Genomic DNA, 25,401 nt, shown 5'->3' with positions numbered 1-25,401 from the left:
GATTTAGGCAGTGTTCCCACTGCAATTATGAATTTTAAGTAGGAGTATTTTTTTATCAACGCATTGCTTGTATCAATGACAGCAGCACACACCGACTCAAATACCGCAGAATTATCGTCCGCATTTTTGTTAATTTTTTTAAGGTCCCGCCCACCTATACACGCTGAGGGCAGCGGTGTAAAAATCGAGAGTTTTGTGCCCGAGTCGCTGAGGATATTGATCATAAACGAGTGATATAGGATATTTTGGTTAAAATTTGTCATTCTTGGAAATGTGATCCATGGAAATAGGGTCTTGCGTGCACTGCGGTTTAGAGCTGCTGAAGTGAATGGTGAACACGTTTCATATGGTACAATAAATTCGATTGATTAGTAGTATACATCGGCATAGGCAGGAGTAATGAAATTAAGGGTATCTACACGTAAACAAAATAATGAGTACCGTTTTCAACAGTTGGATAGCAAAATTGAGAGATAAGGTATATGTATGTACAAGAAGAAAGAAACAGAAAAAGGTGTACTCAGCGCTTCTCCACAACGCCTTACGACGCCTCCTCCACTTCCGCCATCATCTTCGCAAGCGCATCATTTCCCTCTTCAGCAGGTGCTTCATACACAGCAAACGCAGCCTTCTTCCCAGCACCCATCGCAGAGTGATCAATTTGACCAGCCGCGCTCTCCTCGTCACCACCAGTCGCACCGACACCCGTGGTGACGCCCCCAGTGACAGCTGTGCCTCCCGCGACCGCGCGCACACCACCCGAGGTCCACCCTTGCCCGCGCTCCGCAAACACCTCCGGTCTGCGGTCAAGCAGAAGATCAAGATCCTCGTCGCTCAGAACCCCTTGCTTGCCCTCTTTGGTGTTGGGCACGACGTCGATTTTCTCTCCTTCCAGACGCAACAACGAAGCGGCCATGTCCGCCATCGTTTCGCGCTTCGGGTTCGCAGCGGCTGCAGCTGGCTTCCTAAATTTGCCTGTGGTAGATTGTAAGAGCATGAGCCTTAGAGATTTCAATTTAAAATTAAAGAATTAGTTGCGTACCTTTGGCGATCACAAGCGCCTCAAGTTTGCGCTTCTCTGTAGCACGTTGCATGATCTTGGTCTCAATGGTGTGCGCACTAACCAGCCTATATATCAGCACAGGTTTAGTTTGTCCAATGCGATGCGCGCGGTCCTGTGCTTGCGCATCCATCTGAGGATTCTACAAGCACGTCTGTAAATATACGCTAACATGCACCAATTTCAGAACGAAAAGACATACCCAATCCTGGTCGTAGAAAATGACGGTATCGGCAGCGACCAGATTTATACCCAAGCCTCCGGCGCGGGTGCTGAGCAAGAAAAGACAGGGCGCATTCGGGTCATCGCCCCCGTTCTGGAACTTGTTCATCTGTTCTCTTCTTTCCTGCGGCGCTGTTGAACCGTCTATGCGGCAAATTGGCCAACCCATATAATCAACCGCCCAATCCTATACAACAAATGCAATTAAGACGCTGTGCATGGGTAGGCACGCAGATACGCACTTCAATGATGTCGAGCATAGTCGTGAACTGACTGAAAAGTAACACTTTATGCTTCCGCTTGAACAACTCTCTGAGCAGTCGGTCGAGAACCATCATCTTTCCGCTCGCGTTGACGAGCTCCTCGCCCAAGACAGGGTACATTGTGTTTGGGTCTATAGGCCAATCGAACAAGAACGGATGCGAGCATACTTTACGCAACTGCATGACCGTATTCTGGAGTTTCATGTTGTTGACTTGTTTTACTGCGATCGAGACATTAGGTTCCATCGCAGGAGAAAAAACTCGGTGGTAAACATACCTTTCGTCCGCTCCTGATGCTCCCTCCCTATCCTCGCCTCTTCCTCCGCTGCTTCTTCCTTTGTCTTGGTGACCTTAAGCCCACGTTCATCAAGCTCACCGCGCTCCAGCATCTTAAAGTACTCGCGGTCACTTCCATCGACAGCATAGCTCTTCCGGCCGCCCTTTACGAACCGCGTCGATGCACGCCGTTTCGAAGTGCCCTCCTGCTTGTCCTCTTCCTCCTTGCTGTCGTTGTCGGGTACCTTGCCATCTGCATCTTCCTCCTTCTTCACCGCCACGCACTCATCTGTGTCTACCGGGATTTCAACGCCCGATGTGCCGCCTTGAATCAGCCACTTCCTGAGTCCGCCATCTAGAACGCGGTCGTATGCCTCTCTTTGTCGCATACTGAGGGGTGCATAAAGGACATATTCTTTCTTGGGAGGTAAGTTTGTTTCAACGTCGACTTTAAGCCGTCGCAAGAGGAAGGGTTTCAATATGGCGTGGAGGGAGGAAATGATTTGAGATGATTGAGACGTTGGTAAGGAAGATTGTAGTTGAGGCAAGTCGAACCTGACAACTCATGTCAATTCAAGTTAAACAAACTGTAGGAATAACACGTACCATTCTTCAAAAGTGTCGACGTCATCGAAAATGTCCGGCAAGATGAAATTGAGAAGTGCCCACAATTCACCCAAATTATTCTGTAAAGTGCGTCAACAAAGATGTGATAGAACAAGAAGATAAACATACATGCAACGGTGTGCCAGTCAAAATCATTCGTCCGGCACTCTGGTATTTCTTGATTTCCTTCATCAGTTTGCAGTCGAGATTCTTTAACCTATGCCCTTCATCAACGACAATGTAGCCCCAGTCGTAATGAGAGAGGTAGGTTCGGTCTTTGATAATCATTTCGTACGTCGTTAATACGATGGGGAACGTGATAGGTTCGACCTCCTCAACCTCTTTATCGACATCCATTGTTTCCCTTTCTTCATCTTCGTCTTCGACAACTTTCGACTTTCTGGGGCGTCCGCGCCTTTTTGATCCCGTAGACGATGTCTCTGCTACAGGTTTGGCGGTCCTGTCGGATTTGCGCGTCGCCTGGACAGGTGTCTTCTTCTTTGGAGTTTTAGCCTTGGGCTTGGGGGCCGCAACTTCATTCCCAGACAGTGACATTACTGTCCGTCGAAGTTCAGCTCGTTCTTCTGGGGTACCATGATACATGCAGACAGGAATCTTGAAGGGTGTCAGTGGGTTATAAATATGATTTGTAGGGTAATAACATACGTCAGGAGCGAACTTCTTGTATTCATCTACCCAGTTGTGAAGCACACTGAGCGGGCAGACGATGAGAAACGGTCTGGAGTTGTGATGCTCGCGCAGGTATGCACTAAAGGCAATCGTTTGCAAAGTCTATAACAACATCAGTCATGTTTCATCACATTAACATTGACAAGCACCTTTCCAAGACCCATTTCGTCCGCTTAGACAATGTCAGTAATGGCACAACGTAGCTAGAAGACATTCGCACTAACCTAAAATACCAGAAATACCATTCTGATCAAGAGACACCATCCACTGTAATCCTTCCAGCTGGTATGGTTTGAGTTTGGCACCCGTAATGAGTGCCGGTTGCTGGAAAACAGCACCCTCGCCATCCTCGACTTCTGGCTCTTCTATGGGAACAGCGTTTCCGTTCGCGCCCTTTTTGCGTTTTCCTTTAGGTGATGATTGGACTGCAGAACGGCCGCGCTTCTTCCCGGTCTGTTCTTTTCTCTTCTCAGCTTGGAGGGCGGCCTGCCTTGCCTTCTCCTCGTCCATTCGGTTTTTTAGAATGGTTGAGAACACTGCTGAGCGGTCGAGGACGAATTGTAAACGAGATAACCGCTTCTCCATTTCCTTCAGGTAATTGTGAGATCAGTTGAAAGACCATAGAGGTCGCGCTTACCGTTTCGCTCATGGACAGCGAGTCATTGTTTTCTGGAACTGTTTCTTCCTATTGGATATCATGAATCAGATATAATAACCATATACACGTCAGGAAGGCGAATTAAAACATACCTTAACTGGGTCCCCCAATACACTGCTTGCCCTACTACATTCTGGTGAAGTATTTGTTGGCGGTGTGGTAGCGGGCGTGCTCGGAACAATGTCTGGCGAGGTAGCACCACTCATAGTGGTGTATATCTCGGTGTCAGAATTTGGGGAACTCATTTGGACGATGATGAGAGGAAATGGCACGAAAAATGGGCAACGATCGCGGCTTATTCGCGTTCATACCGGCCCTAAGGTTACTAATATTAGGTAATACACGTGACACTTTCAACTCGCGTAGTAATTTGTTCAGTATGCCGGCCCTAAATCGATCGTGCCGGAACTCAATATGCAATTATAACTTGCCATATTGCAGTACGGCTTTCAGAAACCGCAATTATCGTAACTATGAATAGCACATCTCGTAAAACCAGGGGGTTATACGTTCCTCGCGTGTGTCAATGTTTTGATGCAGGTTTTTCTCCTTTACAACCATGTCCAGTGGTGTCCAGGTGCCAGCGGTGTAGAGTTTGAGTAAGTGTCACTAATTCGTATGTCTGTTGAAAACTAACTTTGCTTCTAATCACCGACATACAAGTTACAGCGCCCATCTTTATGAAATGCGAAGTGCTGCCATACAAAAAATTACCTTTGTCTTCACCCATAAATGCAGCCAATCGATCATGATGAAGATGCTGAGGAAGGTCAAGAAACCCGACTGGCTACCCTCTCAGACCTCCCCACCGAGCTGGTACTACAAATCCTTCACGACGATCGCATATCCCATCGGGAACTGTATATGGTCGGTCTTGTTTCGAAGAGGCTCAATTTTATTGCCATATCTCTTCTTCTGGAGCGCAGGGGCATCAGGCCGTCTACTTTGTACGATTCGGTCTCTCTGAACTTGAGCGATGACACTCTTCCTCCTCTAGCAACGCCTCACCTCCCCCAAGCCAATGAATTCTCCGGGAAATCGGGATGGATGTCACTGAAACCGGAGGCATTGATTATGGTCGCATTCCACGTCTCCTCAATACGCGACGTAACATGCACCTTTCCGCAATCTTTTACAGACTCGGCCAATATACTACGGCATCTCGAACGTCTGTGTGCTTTCGTGGAACGTCTGTCGGATATTGGCTCTTTGACTCTTCATTTCGACGGGGATTATCAGACTCGACATTTGAGTTCGAACATGTTTGCCGCCATTCCTGTTCTGTTTGCCGAGGTTTTTAACAAGGTCATCAGAATAGTGGTATCCCTAGGTTGCAAATCTGTACAGGTGTACAACAAAAGCTTTCGGCTCAAAGACCAGTGCTGGAATCTAATAGAAGACTCGTCGAGTCCCCCGATTCAATATCCTACGCCTGACCGCACACTTAAGAAGGCAACAAGCACACCCAACATCTTTGCTAAAGCAAGGGGGAAACTGTTTGGCTATCGACAACCATCCGGTTATTCGTCGAGATTAGTGAGTGAACCGTCACCCTACACGACACACCCTCCCTACATGATCGGACGACATTGTAGCCTCCGCGAAATCCACATCCAAACTCCTTTCGCCTTGCTCCCACGCTGTTTCCCCAGTATCTGTGACGGTATCTACTCCTCTATGGGTACCTTAACGTCAATCACGTTGTCGTACATATCCTTCGACGAGACCTTGTTTGGTGCTTTCTTATCAACCCTGTCATCTGTATATCGAGGCAGAAAGAATATCGTAACACATTTTAGCTTGCAGCAGTGTCAAAAACTCCCTCCCAAGGCACTATTGGAACTTCTGCTCCACTTTCAAGATCTCGAATACTTGGAACTTGACAGATCCTTGCCATTTATAGGGGATCAATTGGACATCCTTCCCAATGATGTGCACTTCTCCGAGTTGCGCACCTTAAAGGCACCCCTGGACTGGATCAGCTATTTCTTGAATCAAAGACAGACTACACCTCTTCCCTCTCTTTCAGCAGTGGTCATCCAATGTCGCTTACCGAATGCACCCGAATTTATATATGAAGTTTACCGGCCCCACCTTGATACTATCCTCGAGCCCATCTACTGGCGATGTAAGAAATCCTCGCACAATTACCAGCTGCCCAAGATAGCAGTCACACTCGACCTTGTCCTCAACCGGACTCGTTCACAGCAGATGGAGGCGGACCGCATTGTCATCAACCTCCAGTCAACGGACTCAACCATGACGAACGCACGCGGTCTCGGCGCTCGACCGCCCCTTCACTGGGATATTATCACGAAGTTAGAGCTGTTTCCGACATATCCCCCTGTCAACGATTCCAAGGCGTTCACGCTTGCGCAGTGGGTGACTTCAGTCTTCCCTTGCGTCGAGCAGGTCACAATCCCTCTTCCCTTCATCCCACGACACATGCCTCCAGACGAATATAAGAGTCGCCAGATGGACCTCGCCGTCGATGCCGCTAATTATCTCAAGAAATCTCTTTGTCTCCGACAGAGAAGCGAGATTTCCGACCCCGTAGCTTGGAAGACTTTGGTTGTCGGCCCGTGGTCGCTTTCTTTGGAGCTTGACTAACTTCGAGGTTGTGCGTATTTATGGATCAATTATACCCTGGTTTAAAGGCAACCAACTCTGTAAGAAATTTGCTCCACTGATTGTATACCCCTTAGACGGGACTTTGAGTACAAGAGTGCTGTAGTTGGCTGGTTACAGTTTTCGTGTACCTCACGCATTCTGGTGTTGATTTTTGTTTTTAGTACTTCTTCAATTTGCGACTATTGCGAACTTGTTTATGTTTTAAAATGTAGTCTACTATAAGGATAGTGATCGTCCGTATCCTATACATAGCCTATCTATTATGATGATCCATCCGTCGCTGCGGCAACACGCACTGCCCACGACGCATCGCCAGAGAGTAGACGCGACTACACCTTCCCAAATTAGCAAGTAGTGATGGCATGTCTGGACGTTTCATCTGAGCACAGCCATAAACCCCTGAACAATCCAGCAGTATAAAGTGAGCGCTTTCTCTCGGTTGATTCCCAGTTCTCTAACCCAGGCAGGCCTGTTCGAACCACTACCCAATTTTGTGTCTCATTTTTACGACCTTTCTTACGACCCACTACCACTTTTTGACGACCACCTTCGCTCAGACGGTCAAACAATCACCACCACCAAAGCTTTCATTTTCTACTCGTTAACGACCTTTACCAAAGCCCATCCATAAACATGTTCTACCCAAGCTCCGCTGGCAGTGTTACCTCTTTTGTCACCCCTCACTACCCCGTGTCGAGGACATATTACCCACAAGCTCCGATGAGCGCCGTTCTTCCGGGACAACATTACTATCCTGCCATGCACGGCCATGTTGCCTACCCTGCGTCCCCAGTGGTGATGCAAGCCCCCGCATACGGATACAACTCCGTGCCATACTACGGACATGCACCGACTGTGATTGTATCCTCCCGCAGCGGGAGGCACAGGCACTCCAGGTCTCGATCGCGATCCCGCGGATTCCTGGGACACCTCTGAAAGCGCTTTCACCAGAGCTGGCGCAGTTGATTGAAAAGGGGAAGGAGGACATTTGCGGTTCTTCAGTGACAATTAGGTTTTGATCAGATAGGTGTGAATTGTATCAAGTGGTAATATGGCGAGAGGGTGATTGTTGGTGATGGAATGTGTGAGATAGTAGTAGGGCTGCGTATGTAGAAATAAACAGAGACATGAAATGGGAGCGGTCGTCGTGCGGCATGGCTCCGTTTCGTCGTTAATATGGTGTGATTGAATCTCATAAGTGAACGACAAGTGAATCGTCCACTTTCACGAAGTGCGTAAGAATTAAAATTACGTGGATGAGTATATATTTCAATCTAATAAGCTGCGTGTTCATCTTCTGTCATCTTGCATAGGCCGAGTCAATGGATTGATGAAATCCACACTGTCCGGACATTATTGATAATGCAGGATCCTCACAAGTTACTGAGGCTCATCTGTGAGCTAAAGGTATGCATGTAAGTAATCAATGTGTGCTTTATAGCTATTTTCATATCGATAGACCTATTCCCTAAATTTACACATACACGAACAACGAATTTTATTGAGCGGAACATAAAATCTGAAGACGGCAAAATCAAGGAAACTCGCAAAATCGTCAATGAGTATTTACAAAAAGTCGAGCTATGAGAACTAAGATTAATACCACCACATTAGCAGCAACCCTAAAGCCATTCCCTTCTCAAACTTGAAAGGTATGTCGATGCTTTGCTGCCAGATCGTACCATAGTTTGATATAAACTCAACATCGGAGCATTCCTTATGTAACTAGATTACGCAAAAATTCAAGACCGACTGTATGAATATATTTTAAGGTTGGGCCTATCGATATGAAAATAGCTGTAAAGTGAAGACTTTTCCACATTACTCTGCCCCCTTTACTTCACGCGCAACACGACGCGACGCGGACGCGACAGAACCACGTGCACAATATTTGTTTGTATCGTGGGAAAATAAACCGCCGCGTCGCTTTAAAACTTTTTTCGATCATTTTTCTGGTTTTCCTACAACATCGAAGCAGCAATCGTGCTGCATTCTCAGGTCGCTCTTCATACGGCTTTGAGAGTAACGGAGCGATGTTAGATTGAAGCCTGGTTGCAAGATCTATCTTGCTAGGCACCCTTCCGTACTTGCGGGGAACCGCATCCATCTGTTGGCCACGATCATTTTTGTGCTAGCTCTGGGTTACAGAATGGACATACTTTTCATTGCAGGGTGCGAGTTATCTACATACCTTTATCGTGAACGTCCTTTGTCGCTCTTTGGTCTGTTCGGGTCCGGAAACCTATGACAATTCAGCGTTGGACTCATGCACCCACTCTTGACCCCACAGCCATCGGCCGGAAACCGAGTCAGGTTGACAGGTTCAGCACTCTTGCTATACATCGTCACCACGAGTTGTCATTAACAACCACTTCACAGTTTTCAAATCCTTCTCGGTTCCGATTGCATAGTCCCATTATCCACCACCTGTGTCCTACAATTTAACCATGTATTCTAGGCATGAGCGCTGTCGTGAAAGCCTGTTTATAACTCAGTCAATCTGTTGTATATTCGAACAAACGCTATTCTCTTCTGCATCGCCCCCTTTCCAAAACGCGTGTTTTATTCTATTGTCGATACGCGTACAATGCGGACGATACTCGATATACCACCCGAAATTCTCGCTGCCGCATTTGAAATGGGCATATACAGCACTGGGATCCGGTTTATCTACCCAGTTGCCCTTGTCTGTAGAGATTGGTGCGAGATTGTCAACGACACGCCTCGCTTATGGGGAATACTTTTCATAGGAAGAAAAACGTCACCTAAAATACTCCAGAGAAGGCTCGAAAAAGCGAAGGCGTCGCCATTGTCGATCATGGTTTCCTCTAAAGCACCGATCTACAGCAAAAACTTAGAGGGCCCATTGAAGGACCTAGTTGCGCTGTCCAGGAATTGGGTAGCTTTGGATGCTAACTTCGATTTCATCTCGTTGGTTAGATGGAAAGATTTGTGTAGGAATTTGGAAGAGCTTACGTTGTTCCCTGGCCGGAAATATCAGAACTCCCAAGATACCTTCTTTGATGATGTTGATCCCAGCTCCGTCGATCGCGATGTTAAACTACACTCTTTGACTGCAACATCCCTGCCTCACTTATGGATTCGTGGTTTTCTGGGCCCCAAAGTCCGACATCTTACTATCACTGGTGCATATGAAAGCACCGAGAACGAGGATAGGGACTTGCGGCATCGCACAATGAATATTCGGGATACAATAGATTTTCTCAAACGTGTTCCACACGCCACGTCAATCGCGCTGAACGATCTCAACCATACCGACCCAATTGGATACTCGCCACCCGTCGTTCGATTGCAGAAACTTCAAAGACTTGAACTGAATGGCGTGCTATTCTCATCAACCATCCTCTCTTCCGTTTCCGCCCCATGTCTTCAGACACTGTCCCTGAATAACGACCGTGACACCTGGGATAGATTTTCACCACCCATCGTACCTATGGCCTCCTTTCTCTCGCAATGGAGTCAACCTGGATTTACGCCTACCCATCTGCATACGCTCGACCTCATCAACTGCCTAGCCTTAGGAGATATTCCTTTTCTCATTCGATGGTTAGGTAAACTACCAAACCTTGTCCAGTTTTTCCTAGTGGATGACGATAATGTCCATGGGAATGCCGCTCTTCAATCACTGGATCCGCCCTCAAGTCTAGAAAACGAGCAAAACGACCTCTTGTATGCTCTAGCGCATCCACTGTTTGATGACGACGGGAAAGGGATGTGGCTTTGCCCTTCATTAATGGTTCTTCGAATAGACCCGGCTGCAGATATGAAGGGTCTGCTATCCATCGCACACGCAAGAGGGGGAATAGCTACGTACTCCTATGACGCTAATATGGTCCCTCCCCCTTCTCGACTCCGTGAAATCAGGACGCATCTTTGCTCTATCACAGGCAGGAATGACATTGATCAGCTCAATTCTCTTATGGATCAAGTTTATTGTAGCTGTCTTGATTGTGGGCTTTCGGTGTGATCAGGATGACACTGAATCTGTACTCCAAGTCTGTGACGAATAATTCTGTAGTCCCAGAACGTCTCGGAGTCGGGTATCTCTTATCTCTCTCTTAAATGCTATTCGCCTAGGTTGAAACGAAATAGCAGCGATGGTGGTCTATTTTATAATGATTTTCGCTCATACCAAGGTTATTTGTGCCAACGATTACTTTTTGACGAAATTGGGCAAAGTGCTTGCAACGACCGTTGCCAGCGTCATCCAAATGGACAGATGGATTGTAGGAAAAAAAGTGAGGCATATTGAACAATCTTTGAAACATGGTTTATATGTATATGAAGCGAAGCCAACTGGGTTCATCATCTTCTGGAATACTAACATACTTCAACCGGACCCCTCCCATCCGACTGGTTGTATCATTTCCTAGTTGTTTATCCGAATTAATACCATCAGGTTTCACGCACTCGTGCCCAGTCACGAACACAGTGTCTGATCCAACCGTCAGAGTGGGCAATAATGTGCGTTTGTACGCAAATGGAGCGATGTAGTTGCCCACACATTCTAGCATCTTCTCGTAGACGCACCGGGCGCGTTGCATAGACGCTGTTCCACAGAGCGCATTGCGGTCCATTTCTAAACTGGCGAACTTAACTTCGATACTCTGAATATTCGGCATACATTCGAGCGTCATGTCTATGAGACGTTTCTGGGTTGAATAGATATTGAGTTTGGTCGTATAATGTATTTAAACATCAAGACAAGATGGTTGTACTCACAATAGCATCTTCCTTTGGGTTGTTCGCCACTGCCAAGTCCATGTACCTGATGGTCATACCCAGGTTCCTGAGATTGGTCAAGCAGGAGATTGTTTTCACGTTGTGTGCCCCAAAGCACCATAGTCCTTCGAACGAGGCTGTTATCTGCAAGCTCTCTAGCGAGCGAACATGACTGTTAAGTCGCCCATCGTAAAACCGTGCAGCCATCGCGTCGGATGATTCCCCATCTTGAAGCCCAGAGGTTTCTAGATTCAGCTTGATCAGGCCAGAGTATGACGAAAGATAGTCGAGGAAAGAAGAGGATATCGAGGTGACAGTAATATTCTGAAGGCGGACCCCGGCTACGCGAAGCACATCCCAGATACTCTCCACGGACGATTCATATTTTTCCCTATCCTTTGATAAACCAGCAGAGGCACCGCGTCCAAAACGGCGAGAGAGAGAATGTGAAGCATTTTCGGAGGGTTCATCTATTTCTTCTAGGTGAAGAGTTGTAAGATGTGTAAGGTGAGGCAAAGTGACGTGATCCAAACGCACAAACATGGATCTCAGACGTAGTTCACGGAGGCGGAGGGGAGGCATAGTAGATGCGTGGTATTTGAACAATTGATGGAGACTTTGCGTGTTGTCGAATATGGGTCGCTGATAATGCATTATACCACGGACGTTAAGGGAAGTAAGAACTGGATTGTGGGCGATCGCCTTTGCTAGTTTGTCAAATATTTCTTCTTGTTGCAACTCTGTCGATCGCTCTGTAAATACAGAAATCTTTTCTCGACCGAGCAGCAGGTCAAATTCCAGAGGAACTTCAGCTTTCGAAAAATCGATCTGGATATTACACAGGTTTGGGAGTGTCTTGAGGGCGTCAATTATAATGGCGTGTATAAAAGGTTGATTTCTCTCGTCTGTTTTCCATCTACAATGATGTTTAAGGTGAGCCAAACAATTGAGCATTATGATCACCCACTCGACAGTGTGCACGTTTTTCAGTGAGGCGATGGCTGCGAACAAGTTATTTTTTAGCAATTCTTCGGCCATTGTGACTTCAGGTGGGTCTTCCCGTGGTGGGTCGATGACCCACACCCCATCTATGTATCTACCACTCGGACTATACCGATCGTATGCTGGAGAAAGCAGTCCAATCGAAATCTTCCGGGAAGCATAACACGCCACATGTTCTGGCTCTACTGTCGCCAAAGTTTTGACCATTTCCACACCGCGTGTCATGTTCCTCCTGGAAATCTCGAACGTTAGTTTGTGCAAAACGATGTAGGCCAGGGCATCTGCGAGGACCCTGCAGACCATTCGCAGGCGCTTTACATCCGGTAAAGCAAGCTGTGGTACAAGTGTATTGACGATAATACTGCCTTGACGTGGCATGGTGTTTACTTACCTCTTCACCGATGGATTGGATAAGCTCGGGTGAATACGAAAGTAGCAAGGATTCCTTCATGGTGGTTCCAAACCCTCAGAACGAGTTACTTGCTTAAAGATTTGAGTCTTACAACTCTCACCGATGCAGCCAATGACTCGGATGCTTGGCATGCGCTTTCTAAGTTCATTGGCACGTGCCAAAAAGTACCTGTCACGGGGTCGCGTTAAGTGCACTCGCGTACTGGTGGACTCGCTTTGCTCTTTGCTCCGTACGCCCACTACCCTCTCTCCTAGATACCACACAAAGAAAATACTCATACTCATATAGCTTCCTGTACTTACGGTGATGCTTTCGGAAAGGTTGCATACTTTTTCCTACTATGTAACGACTGACCGGTTCCACATGAAAATGGTTCGGAACGTTTGCTTTCAATAACTTACTCACAGAACATCGCGCTTGGGAATCATGGCAGACATTAACCAGAGAAATCTGTATGTTTCTGTCTACAAGATGAACTAGCATGGTTAGTTCCCAGATCACTGTCTTTATGACCTTTACTGAACTTCCGACCAGATTTGAGTTACAGGCTTCGTCGCGTATTTGTGAATATATGCGCATATATTCGTAGCATCCCTGACATTTGGCCTCAAAGTTCCTTGCGGAATGTGTGATTTATTCATACGCTCCGCATGGCATGGATGGGCATGTCTTTTTTTCTTCCTTGAGTCAAAGGTTTCATCCAGACAACTAATACCAGCCCATGACGGACGCTACATGGTGAGCATCTACTTTTAACTGTGCTTTCAGTCCCCGTGTATCCGCTCTGATTTCTGGGAAACAGGCTCCTCCTGTATACGATTGTCTGGTTTGCAGGTCCTCAAATTGAGCAGAAATTTAGAAATTATGGAGAAAATTAGCGCATATATTCACTTTAGTGCAATGGATAATAAGTATTGTACACTCTTTTCTCCTTTATGGTCAAAATGCTGATCGATAATCGTGTGTTTTGCGAGATTAACTAAACTGCAGATCCATGAATGCAGGATGTATGCGTCCCTCGACTATGTTCCTTTTGCCGTGTTGACAGTAACCCCCTAGCTTATATCCAGTGAAAAACCCAGTACATACTAATTGTTATTCGAGTTACCTGCGATCTCAAGCCTGTCTTCGAGTCGTAAGTACCTATTGCTATTTTGAAATATCGCTTTACAACACCAATACCTCTAGACAATGGTCGCGGGACGCCTATGCCTTTTGGAGATGATCCATAAATTAAATGAATGCAGACTCAAGAGCATCATATCAGTGTTGGCGGAGACAATCTATCAAGATGTGATTGATCTCGACTGGCGGTGATTTAACGGGGTCTAGGGGCGACTGAGGGGTAAACGCAAGCAGATTTCATGAAAAAGCGGGCGAACACAAAGGTGAACGGCTTTTTTGTCTCTACTTCGTAAAATAATTTTAACACAGGGGCGCGCGTCCTTGACGACGAAACATTCAACGGCGTCGAAAAAATGAACGGAGGGTGCCGGAGTTGAATACAAGGAACACTTGATTGATGGCAAAAAACGAACTTTCCCACGGATTCAGTGTGCGAACCTGCATGGGTCGTCGCCATCTTGCTCTTTCCTTCTTCCCGACGACGACGACGACCTACGCTCTCTGCTCGTCACACTCTGCTCCCTCCCCTCCCCTCCCTCTACCTTCGTCGCCGCTTTCCAGCGGACCACATTCGTTTCTCCTCGCTCTTTATCACGACGACTACATATCTATAACAACCATATTGTACCACCTTTTCATCAAGCAAAATGCCATTCCAGAAGCTACACGGCGTGCACAAGCACCCCCGCACCGCCCAGCTGCAAAAGCGCGATGATTGTGCGTTTTTCCGATATCTCCCGCTCCCTTGACTAACAGCTTCCAGGTAAGATTGGGCTCATCAGAAACCAGCACCCTTACGTAATCAATGGGCTTGGCGCCAAGAGCGGCCAAAATCCAGCTCGAAAAAAAAATCAAAAGTTATGTTGACGGAAAATGGTTTCAGACAAAAAGTTTAAAAAAAAAAAATTCATAAATGTGCATATACAATCCTTACTACTAGCCTTTATGCCCACAATAATAGAATTACACCTCAGAGGTCAAATTGTAGTCTCTGGAAGTCCATAATGAGTCTGAGAGGTATTACTTAGGCGTGACTTATTGTCACGTGTGGTCACGTGTACCATTATATAAGCGGCCAAAAGAACATTGTCAAATTTTCGAAAATCTCCCAAACTCGAGAAAACACCATTTCTGACGTGTTAGACTAAAAAAAAAGGAAAAAAATTAAAATCTTTATAACTTCTTGAGATCAAAATTTTTTTGAAAAAAAAAACCACAGATGTGTTCAAAGAAGCATAACCTACATATCTGTGGTTCAAAAATGTAGAATAGTGTGAGTGCAGAAGGGTTGAAAAGGTTCGGAGGTAAGCCAACTTTTGCTTACCTAAGGGGGTGCTGGTTCCTGATGAGCCCAATCTTACATTCTACCTCTCCCCGAAAATGGGCGACACGATCGACGCCCTGCAGCCGCTCCCGATCACCTGGGACCCGACCTGCCTGCCCTCCACGTCCGAAATCGACATCTACCTCTACTCTCCCGGCTCTGACCTCCCGCGCATACATGTCTGGCAGCGCGTCGCCCTCTCCCGCGGCACCTACACTGCTGAGCTCATGCCGCGCTGGTGGAACGCCACCGCAGAACAGAGCCTCCAGCTCACTGTCGTCCCTGCTGGCCAACCACCCTTCATGAGCACCCTTCCCGGCGGGCCAATTTTTACCGCCAAGTATGACGCACCCACCGATGGCCCTGTCCCAGCTGTTGCAGACACGACCCAGGTCGATTCAGGCATCACCCAGGTCAATGACCACCTCGCGAAATCCGGCGTTAGCCCGGGTGGCAAGGCTGCCGCCGTCATTCTCCCCCTCCTCTTCATCGCGCTTTGCGTTGCCGCATATATCAAGATGAAGCGCGCCCGCAACCGCGAAAAGCGCAAGCAGTGGACCGAGAAAGTCGACAAGCGCATGTCGACCATTTCCACCGACTGGAAGAGTGTCAGTGGTGCCGGTGCGAATGCGGCGATTCGCAATTCGATGGCCGTGGGCAACCGCAATTCCAGCTTCTCCTTCGCCATCCGCCCTTCTTCGACATTCGCCACAGAAGGCGACGAGGCACACCCCCCGAACGTCCCAGGCATTGGACTCGGTCACCAAGCCAAAGTCTCCAGTATGTCACAGGTGCGCACAGGTACTGGTGTTGGTCTTAGGAACCCCGCTGGGCTCACCTCTACTACATCCGTCGACCGCGTTTCTCGTGTATCTTTCGCACCCGACACCCGCGTTTCCCGCGTTTCCTTCGCCGACTCAACTGCTCCCAGCGTTGGCCGTCCATCAGGCGAGAGCACACGCAAGACGAGGGCGTTCCACAGCGCTTACATTCCGCCCGTCCCAGCTCTGCCCGACAGCGAGAAGAAGGATGAAGAGGAAGGAGACGGTTCTTTTTCACCAAGGCAGACCCAGGGTGCGTTGACGCTGACGCCAGAAGACATCCGATCGCGAATTGCAGCTGGACGGGCGAGAGCTGCCAGCAATGCTGCTCAACAGCATGAGGAAAAGTCCAATCTCGACGAGCTGATGCCAGCACTCAGCATGATGCGCACCGGCAATGACCCATCCGCACCCGACACCCTCTTGTTCTCTTCCCCTGCTCCTGTTTCGCCCCCACCTCCAGCCTATCCTAAATCTGTCTCGGCCTCCCCTTCCTATGTCTCCATGTCACCGCAAATGCAAGCTCAGGCCCTGTCAAGCCCGGTTATGCACACCATGCCCATGCAACCTGTTCCCGCGAGTGTGATGAGCCCCGATGAAATGCTTCGCGCGTATGCGGAGCGCAAGAAATCCGTCGCCATGTCATCTCCCTCTGGCCGTGCATCTCCTAGCGCAATGGCGCGCGCTCGTTCTCCTTCAATCAAGGGTGTGCCAATCAGTTACCCCATGCCTGTTGCCGGATCAGGTGCCAGCGCAACTCCCTCGAACATGCGTGTGTTGTACGAAGCTGCCACCACGCCTTCCCCTCCCGCATCCATCCACCCAGCCGATAACGCCTACGTGAACAGGAATACTGCATACACCACCGAATCTCAATATGCCCCATCCGAATATACCGCGGAATCCCACGTCATTCAACATGGACAGCTGGGACACCATGCAAATGCATCCATTGGTGTTGGACGATATGGCGGTGCTCAATATGCTATTGGGGAGGACGAGGACGAGGTTAGGGGTGTTGGAAGGGCAGCTTAAATGGCGAATGGCTAAGGGGAGGCAAGGAGAGGTGTGGTTAGTGTGAAGGGTGTGTGTGCTGCCTGTCTGTTTCTCTCATGGTGTTGGTGGTTTGTGCTATTATTCGTTAGTGGTGGAAGAGTGAGAGAAAAGGCAGACAGCGCCGGTCCCTTGTCCTGTCTTTTCTCTGTTGGTTTCTTTGATTCCTATTCCTCGTGTTCAGATCTTCGGTTTCCAGTTGTCCCTTGGCAATATCTGCCTGTCAACTACTCAGTCTTCTTATCCCGTCTCCCGAATCTCGACCCTCGATGCGGGCCCTCAGTTCCTATTTCGATAAGCTTGTATAAACCATGCGCGTCGCGACGACAACGACGACAAATTTCTGTTTTTAATTATTATGCCGCGTTTGTGTGTGTGAAGGTACTGTCTAGGAGATAAACGAGGCGCAATATTTTTGCCCGCCAGTTGCAGTCGTCGCCCCATGCCCGGCGCACATCTACTTCCTCGCCATCAACACCTCGAAGGCTCGAAGACTCTATTCACCTTCATCACTCATCTTCGCTATCCAACTGCCGTTCGTCGACTTGGCGTCTCCGTCGAATCGTTAGTCGGCCCTCATAATGGCCAAACTCGATTCCATCCACGGTATCTTCATTCCGCGTCGTGACTTTTTTCCAGTTTTATTATTTGTTTAAGTGTTTATTTTTTCTCTTGTCCTATATCCTTCCTCTCTGTCCCGTTCCGTCCTCTGTCTCCCATCTTGTGTCCCCACTGTCCCATACATACGTCGAATTATGCGTTCGATTTTCCCTTCTGCCCTCGATTATACCAAGTACCAAATCTCTATCGTCTCACCAAACCTTTACTCCCAATTTTAAAACCAATACTGTTTTGAATTTATGTTTTATGCATGTGTCAGGCTGTGCCTTGGCTTGCTTTACTCCGTAACTTCCTTCCGCCGTTGCTTTTTACGTCGTACGATTAAGCTAGGCTGGGCTGGGCTGTGGAGGTTTTTTTGTTTAGTTATTTGTAGTAGACTTGCTACGTGTAGCTGGTCTCTAGTTTGAAGGGCAATCTGATTGTTTTGAATCCTTTTAGTGATGGTTTATAGACACCCGTTGACGCACTCCATTCCTACTGAACTTGTTCCCCCAGGTATAGTGGAAACATGATGGATATTTAGCAGTCTCAGGAGGATTTTAATCAACTGAATCTGGTAGCATTTCGTTCTAATTCTTTTGAGAAATTAGACATTCCACGCGTGGATATTTTGACCTGTCGATACATCTAACCGTCGTCAGGCTCGTGTGTCTCTGATTCCAGCAGCGAGTCACTGTCCTGCCAAGCCGGTTAAGTTACGCGTTTGTTTGTCAGCTACATCACATGATCTTGTTAGATCTCCGATTGAATTCTCTCCCAGGAGCCGACCCGTCGGCCCTGCCTCGTTCTGCCCTCCTTTTTCGAACGCACACATGCGCGCACACAACCGCCTACAACTTTTGTTACCGTAATCATATTTACTACCTGGAAAAAGCAACTCCAAGGAACTACAGACGTTTCCAACGTGGCCGAAGTCGACCTTCTGACTCATTATGGACGTGGGTGGACATCCTGTACTGCGTTGAACGGCCAGGCAACACGAGGTTTTTCTCTTTCTTTTTGCTGGTGCCTAAAATTCGAATTGTATTGAAACAAGGATGGATAAATTATGGAAAATCTGTCGCAACGTGGACGGAGATTTACTCCTCGATGCGACATTCATTGCACAGTCTTCTCCGACGATGATGTTATGTATTAACCTTTGCTTTTTTTGCATCCATTTTTGCTACATTGATGATTTTCAGTTCCTTTTTTTAGAACTCCGTGTATCGCTGTATGTTTAACCTGGTTTCCTCTGCCCAGTTTGACAAATTGGTTCAACTGATTGTGTGTTTATACAGGTCCAGGAAGCAGCTTCTCGAACGTTCGGTGGTCGCTAAGTCTCCATATTTCTCACCTGTTATTCTTTCCATATGTCCATGCACAATTAGACCAAAACCTCTCTAAGATGCATAAACCCCAGATGATCTTTTGATCTCGCATGTTGAGGCGAAGGTGCGAAAGTACACTCGGAGCCGGCGACTTCCCTATCCGATCTAAATCCCATCCTGGCCTCCTCCACTTATCAATTCTGACTCGACAGGATTTTATTTTTTTTTCCTTTTTTAGCTTGTTTCGAGCACCCGTGCAGCATGTACGTGTGGCATTCTGCATCCTCTCTGCAATTTCCCACCTCTCAGATCAAGGTTCCGGTATATGCCACTATGCCTTATTGACTGAGGATTCTAAAAACGTTCATTGACACGACTATGCTAGGCCTCGTTGTTTCTGGTTTTCTTCAATGCGAATACCGACAATTGGTTTTCTCCATTTCATCGAGTCCTCGAGGTATCCGCCATCCTGTATGCGTGCATGTAAGTCCAAACAAATTTAAGCGTTGATTTATCGTGGTCTCCATTGAGCCTAAAACCACCGGTGCATACAGTGGGACAAGTCGACAACCAATGGTGGGTATTACGGTGGCCCTAAACTGTCTCTGGAAAAGGAAGATAATTGACAACAACACGCTTCTTTATCGTGGCTTCGCGTTTCTCCATCGCACCTTTTAGTCCTTACTGCTGTACACCCCGTGCAAATGATCGATTGTGATGCGCTCGAGCCTCTCACTCGGCTTGACATCAGTGGCATATTTTTTCCCTATCCGGATTGTGTCTTCATCCTATAAAAGCGGCCATTCAGCGTGTTGAGAGCGTCCTCTGCGATTTTGATCCCTCTCTCTCCCTGCCTCAGTTGTGCGTCGTCCTCTTCCTGAACTCCTCCTGTTGAATTTGTGAGTAAAACTCCGACGTGGTGCTACTTGTTCCTGGCCCGTACATATAGCATCGGAATGGATCCAAATCAGCAGCAGCAACAGCAGCAGAACCCGTTTCGCCCTGCCAACGAGCAGGTGCAATACTTCCAAAACCTTGATAATCAGCCGATCGGTAGATCGAACATCTCACGCGTGCGCGAAGAGCGTTGGATAAGAACAGAGACATGGTGAGTCGGTGCTTAGTATGTCCTTGATCGCGTGCGCGGTACTCATCACTATCATCTCCCCCTGTACTGTGGCGACGATTGGCGCTAGGGTGCGGGAGAACGCGACGTATACGCGACATATTATAACGTCGACGGCGACTGTTCTTCCGCCTTTGAATCAGCTCGCACAGAACCAGCAACGGTACCAGCAGGTACCCGATTTCCAGCCTCTCCCTCCGAGGATGGTTGCTGGGCCAGTCCCACCTCCGAATCAGTATTATTTTCAACAACCGGGGCAGGCCCAGTTCTATCCTCTACAGCAACCGCAACAACCACAGCAGCAGCAGCAGCAGCAACAGGCGTATCAGCAGCAGCAGCAGCAGCCGGCGTATCAGCAGCAGCAGCAGCAGCAGCCGGCGTATCAACAGCAGCAACAGCAGCAATTCTACCCCCAACCGCAATGGCAAGGCCAAAGGCAAATTCATAGGCCGAGGCAAGGTCCGCAGCATCCATACGCGCGACCACCTCCTCCGTATCAACAACAAGCAGGGCCGGGGCCAGGTGTAGACGCAGGGTACGCGCAATATGCTGGTAATGTTGCGGCACCAGCGGTGATGAATCCAGCACCCGATGAAATTCAGCCTGCTGCTGGAGGTCAGGCCGCCTTGGGGAAAGAGAATGAGGCTCCGTGGTTCGATGATTATGCTGAGGTTCCTGTTCAGGTGGCTTGTGGCAACCCTGCCCATAATCATGTCCAGAACGAACAGAACCAAAATGTGGCCGCCATGGAAGAAGGTGAGATCGTGAAGAAAGAAGAAGAAGAAGGCGGTGTAGATCTTCACGGCCCGTTTGCTGAGCATGCGCATGCGCAAGTGCAACAAAATAATGCCAACACAGGACCCATTCGTGTGCCCGAAGCGAATCCCACTACGTATGTTAATGGGATGCCTTATGTCAATCTCGGCGGATATTACATGCCTCTCGAAAATCCAGGGACGGTTTAGAGAGGTTCTTACGATTCACATTATGTCGTAGTTTATTGTAACCCAGCAACAGCTAAACACTGTTGAGTATCCGGTATTGGGGTCGCCATACTTGACTGGGCCCTAGAGGCCACAGTCGCGCACGTAAATCTACAGCAGATGAATCCAAGCTTAGTTAGATCGTAGTACTAGTAGTAGTTATGATATAATGCAGGCCATTAAAAAAGCACACGTATGAAGGAATAAATAGAACTTAAATTCGCAACGCTCGTTCACAGAGAAAAGTGGGCCATTCAAGTTACATTCCGTCTTTGTGGCCTTTCCATGGAATATGATATCGGTAATGTTTTAAAATAATGGCACAAACCCTTCGTTTACCATGGCCTTTAAACTCCAATTCTGCTGGCCTCTGGTATGCCTCGACATATAAAAAGACTTCATAAATTATCCACCATCGTTCAAACATTTTCCCCAGTCTTTACAACGTATTAATTTCCTTGCAAAGCTCAAAACAATGTCAGTTACCACAGATACTTTACTTGTTTTTCATGATATACCGTAGTCTCACGGTTTTTTTCGTCTTGTTCAGGTCGCAATCCACACCCGTGTATGGTGAACGGAGATGGATCTTCGACCCCATTCAAGAGAACTTAAGTCCTGAAGAAATACGGAGAATTCGAGGGCAACAACTCTTGGAAAAAATGATGCAAGGACCTACCCATTCTGGCCGTGACTATGACTTTTCTGATACGGACTGGCAATTCGCTCCGGCAAAGTTTACCCCACCAACAGAAGAAGAAATGCGCACCATACGTGGACTTTATCCACCGAGGGTCCAGTCTGCATATGATAGACTCTTCGAGACAGAAAACCCACATTCACTTTCTGGATCCTCATTCAGAGGGAATGATCAACATAGACCAGAGGCTAGGAAAGTTACTTCTACAAAGTCCGATATTGGCAACAAGGGTGAATACAGCGCTGGATTACATGCCACAAATCAAGACAAAGAATTGATAATACCCCTTGGTATGGATCAATCCATAATGAACACCGACACTATGCCTTCGTATAATGATTATATGAGAAACAAAGCAGCCCACGATGCCGAAGCTATGGAGATATTCGATAGATTCTTGAAGAAATACCCAGACCCCGGCATGCAGCCTCGCACATAGCTTCTTGACAGCACAATCAAAAAACATTCAATCTGCTACTATGATTTGATATAAGTCTTGTATAAAATAGTCTTGTCATCAGTACATTTAGTAAAAGCAAATAAATGTGATAACGTACCGTGAGTACGCAATCAAGGCATCCGGATCTACAATAAATTTTATCAACAAGAGAAACTAGTTGGTCTTTCGCGGTTGCTTTGAAGAAAAAATATGACATTATCCTTAAATTACACTGGCATGTACAAAATGCTTAATTGATAATGATTACCCATTAATTAGACCTCGATTATACTTAAATGAAGTGTATGTATGTACAGGATACCAATGATTTTGCAATTCAAGGAGAGGGCAAAAAATACAACGCCTCCCAGGTTTCAATTAAATGTGCGGCAAAAAAAGCGGCCACTGTACCACCGAATACGATGCTGAGGGTAGGTCCCTCAGAGCAGCAAAACACTCAGCAAGCAACGCAACGCGGACCAAGATGTAGTACAACCACCCAAGCGGCTTTACATATCGATCATTCGCGAAGAACTCTCCAAACAAACGGATGACAGAAAACCGCGAACGTTGAAAGTGGTCGTTGAGGGGCTCATAGCTCACAAATAGGAGGAAGAGCGGCCCAACCACGAGCGATACTGCACAGGTCCGCCAGAGCCACAACTCAATCGCTGTAGGAAAGTGGAAGGACCATCCTGCGCAGTGGATCGCTCCAAAGATTGTGCCCGTCGCTGAGACGGCAAGGAATATCCTGTTGTATTCTTCGTTTGTTGCAAGGAGGGCGTAGAATGCGGGAACCTGCATTGGCCCAACCTCGTCTTCGGGTCGATTAGGGTTGTTAAAGTACGCGAATTGAGCTACGAATTGGAGGTCGTTAATGGCGTCCAGTCTTGTATTAAAGAAGGTTCGAAGGGCAGTGGGCAAGGTTTTGACCCATTGCACTTGGTGTATTTCTGGAAATGTGTTCGGGCTCTGCATTTGCAATGGCGCTGGCCCCAAATTGAACGAGTAGACGCCTGAATAACCAAAGTTTAGCAAATACCATTCAAAGCGGCTATGGACTGCTAACCTCTTGAGTCTTGAATTATTTCTTCACTTTCCTCTGATAAAAGTTGAACGGGTATAGGAATTCGCACATCAAATGGTTTGTCCCACCAGCAGAAATACATGCACCCGTTAAGCGCCGCAAACGCCAAAGTAGCCAACTCCAGCTCGGTAATGGGTAAATGACTGATCCTTCGGGCAATACATTGTAGAACAAACCAGCTGGTTTGACCAACTACGAGAGCCTTGCAGAGGCCGTCGCTCTTGCTGCGATCCTCGATTTCTTCCCGGCTTACTTTCGGAAATTCGATTCGCTTGCTGTTAAGTAGCATTTTAAAGCGCTCGTACGACAAGACACCTTTCTTCTCGTCTCCCTTGTACAGCATAAATCCGCCCATCTGTAAAAAGTGACCATGAGTGACAGTCCAACCTGCATACAAGATACTCAGCAACATTATGGCAACGTATCTGATAGACATGGTGTTACATACCCTGTTCCCGAGCAATTCTTCGAGCGCCTATCCACTGTCTCCCTGCCCATGTGATAACAAATTCGGGGCTCAAGATCGTCCAGGACATGAACTCTATACGCTGTAGGACATTGCTCCACCACTTTTCACCGTCTTTGGGAACATCAGGATGGACTGACACCCAGGAGCATGTAAATATTGTTGCCAAACAACTCCAGACAATATCAGACACAGAGCGTTGCTGGGTACAGATGCAAGCCAAAGGCTTGAGGGTACGACTGAAGAGTTCGGAATCATTTGAAGATGCAGAGGGGTGATTTGAATCACGAAAAAGATATAAAAGGATGAGTAGAAAGAATAGCATGTTGGGATGCGGACAGTCCTCCTAGAATTGGCATAGGTCTTAAAAGGGTGACTAGAAGAGGCATCATGACAGCCGTCAAACATATCCGGTGAGTAGATATTTATAGAACACCCCATAACAGACACATATTAGGTACTTATGCCTTGGGTACACTCGTGATTGACAGTTGATTGACAGAACTGCAAGTCGAGAGAAACAAGATACGGAAGCGACGGATAGATAGCCTTCCGGTGGAATGATCCCACATTTAACTTAAATTTAGGCAGAAGTGGCCGACGTTCAGAGTCAAGACAAGATAAAGCCAGTCGTCCTGTAAAATCTATTCCATCATCTTTGTTGTAAGTATAATGCGCAGTGGTGGTAAAAGATGTAGATTCACGACGTAGCTACACGGTTGTACCTACAGTAACTACGGAACCTATAGTAGAATAATCTAGAAAAAATATGATAAGATAAACTACAAGAGGAAGATAACGACTTAGCGACCAAGTCGCTCGCCGACTATCATTCCAACACTCCCCCTTAGTCGGCCAAAACTCCCAACTGCAACGTGAAACCATCGTGTGCAACGCGAGGTAAAGCCTTTGTGAAAACGTCTGCCAAATTGTTTGAAGTGTTGATGTAAACCGTGTCGAGCGTCTTCTTCTCCACCAAGTCGCGTAGGAAATGAAATGCAATGTCAATGTGCTTCGTACGGGCATGGAATTCTGGATGATGCGCAATCGAAATGGCTGCCGTATTGTCGGTAAAGATGGTTGACGTTGATGGAATGTGGAAACCGAGCTCCGTGAAGAGTGAGCGGTGCCATAAGACTTGCTTCGCCGCATGCGTTGTGGAAACGTATTCGGCTTCAGCGGTTGAAAGTGCGACCGTATTCTGTTTCTTCGAGCTCCATGCCACAGCGCCGCCTGCTATCGTAACCACGTATCCGCTAGTTGATTTCCGATCGTAGTTTTCAGCCCAATCGGCGTCGCAATAAACATTGAGATTTACGTCCAAAACTTGCGAATCGCCGCCGTAAGTAAGTTTGTGATTGCGCGTGCCCTTCAGATAACGAAATATACGTTTGACAGCGGTCCAATGAGTCGATTTCGGCTTGCTGGTGAATTGCGCGAGTTTGTATACCGCAAACGCGATGTCTGGACGAGTTCCGAGTGCCAGATACATGAGCGAGCCGATGACCGTTGCATAACTGAATCCTAAACGCGAATTAACCTCCCCCTGACCGTCTCCATCCTCCCGAACACCTTCATCCTTATCCAATCGCACGTTCGGGTCCATAGGCGTCGAAACGGGGTTCGCGTCTTGTAAACCAAACTTCTCGAGGAGTTTGTCGATGTAGTGTGCTTGCGAGAGCGAAATGTAATGGTCCTTTTGCTCGAGCTTGAATCCTAGCATCATCGAGGGCTGACCCATCGATTTAACGTCGAATTTCGAGCCTAATTCTCGCTCCAGCTG

The 25,401-nt window shown here is 47.5% G+C and overlaps 7 protein-coding genes across 7 annotated transcripts; 4 read left to right on the top strand and 3 right to left on the bottom strand.

Moving 5' to 3' along the window:
- Positions 1 to 541: 541 nt before the first annotated feature.
- Positions 542 to 3,981, bottom strand: JR316_0012224 (Lymphoid-specific helicase; the record flags this gene model as incomplete). The annotated part of the gene is made up of 12 exons (XM_047897849.1): positions 542 to 975; positions 1,043 to 1,202; positions 1,263 to 1,469; positions 1,525 to 1,676; positions 1,823 to 2,376; positions 2,428 to 2,507; positions 2,557 to 3,042; positions 3,094 to 3,219; positions 3,267 to 3,289; positions 3,342 to 3,705; positions 3,755 to 3,802; positions 3,868 to 3,981. The coding sequence occupies 12 exons, from the start codon at positions 3,979 to 3,981 to the stop codon at positions 542 to 544; spliced, it is 2,748 nt and encodes a 915-aa protein (XP_047742738.1).
- A 526-nt stretch (positions 3,982 to 4,507) lies between these two features.
- JR316_0012223 (uncharacterized protein) lies at positions 4,508 to 6,385 on the top strand (the record flags this gene model as incomplete). Its single annotated transcript, XM_047897848.1, has 1 exon — positions 4,508 to 6,385. The coding sequence occupies one exon, from the start codon at positions 4,508 to 4,510 to the stop codon at positions 6,383 to 6,385; it is 1,878 nt and encodes a 625-aa protein (XP_047742737.1).
- Positions 6,386 to 10,698: 4,313 nt separating this feature from the next.
- JR316_0012222 (uncharacterized protein) lies at positions 10,699 to 12,602 on the bottom strand (the record flags this gene model as incomplete). The annotated part of the gene is made up of 4 exons (XM_047897847.1): positions 10,699 to 11,079; positions 11,150 to 12,065; positions 12,117 to 12,484; positions 12,543 to 12,602. 4 exons carry the CDS (start codon positions 12,600 to 12,602, stop codon positions 10,699 to 10,701), a joined length of 1,725 nt encoding a protein of 574 aa, XP_047742736.1.
- A 2,466-nt stretch (positions 12,603 to 15,068) lies between these two features.
- On the top strand, positions 15,069 to 16,868 carry JR316_0012221 (uncharacterized protein; the record flags this gene model as incomplete). The annotated part of the gene is made up of 1 exon (XM_047897846.1): positions 15,069 to 16,868. One exon carries the CDS (start codon positions 15,069 to 15,071, stop codon positions 16,866 to 16,868), a length of 1,800 nt encoding a protein of 599 aa, XP_047742735.1.
- A 3,074-nt stretch (positions 16,869 to 19,942) lies between these two features.
- On the top strand, positions 19,943 to 20,908 carry JR316_0012220 (uncharacterized protein; the record flags this gene model as incomplete). The annotated part of the gene is made up of 1 exon (XM_047897845.1): positions 19,943 to 20,908. One exon carries the CDS (start codon positions 19,943 to 19,945, stop codon positions 20,906 to 20,908), a length of 966 nt encoding a protein of 321 aa, XP_047742734.1.
- Positions 20,909 to 21,266: 358 nt separating this feature from the next.
- JR316_0012219 (uncharacterized protein) lies at positions 21,267 to 22,065 on the top strand (the record flags this gene model as incomplete). Its single annotated transcript, XM_047897844.1, has 3 exons — positions 21,267 to 21,299; positions 21,363 to 21,403; positions 21,477 to 22,065. 3 exons carry the CDS (start codon positions 21,267 to 21,269, stop codon positions 22,063 to 22,065), a joined length of 663 nt encoding a protein of 220 aa, XP_047742733.1.
- Positions 22,066 to 22,443: 378 nt separating this feature from the next.
- Positions 22,444 to 23,688, bottom strand: JR316_0012218 (uncharacterized protein; the record flags this gene model as incomplete). The annotated part of the gene is made up of 3 exons (XM_047897843.1): positions 22,444 to 23,081; positions 23,135 to 23,539; positions 23,601 to 23,688. 3 exons carry the CDS (start codon positions 23,686 to 23,688, stop codon positions 22,444 to 22,446), a joined length of 1,131 nt encoding a protein of 376 aa, XP_047742732.1.
- Between the last annotated feature and the right edge of the window lie 1,713 nt (positions 23,689 to 25,401).

Source organism: Psilocybe cubensis, chromosome 12 (assembly GCF_017499595.1).
Source record: "Psilocybe cubensis strain MGC-MH-2018 chromosome 12, whole genome shotgun sequence".
NCBI lineage: Eukaryota > Fungi > Basidiomycota > Agaricomycetes > Agaricales > Agrocybaceae > Psilocybe > Psilocybe cubensis.
The sequence above is the reverse complement of the archived record's forward strand: the minus strand, read 5'-3'. Positions and strand labels throughout refer to the sequence as shown.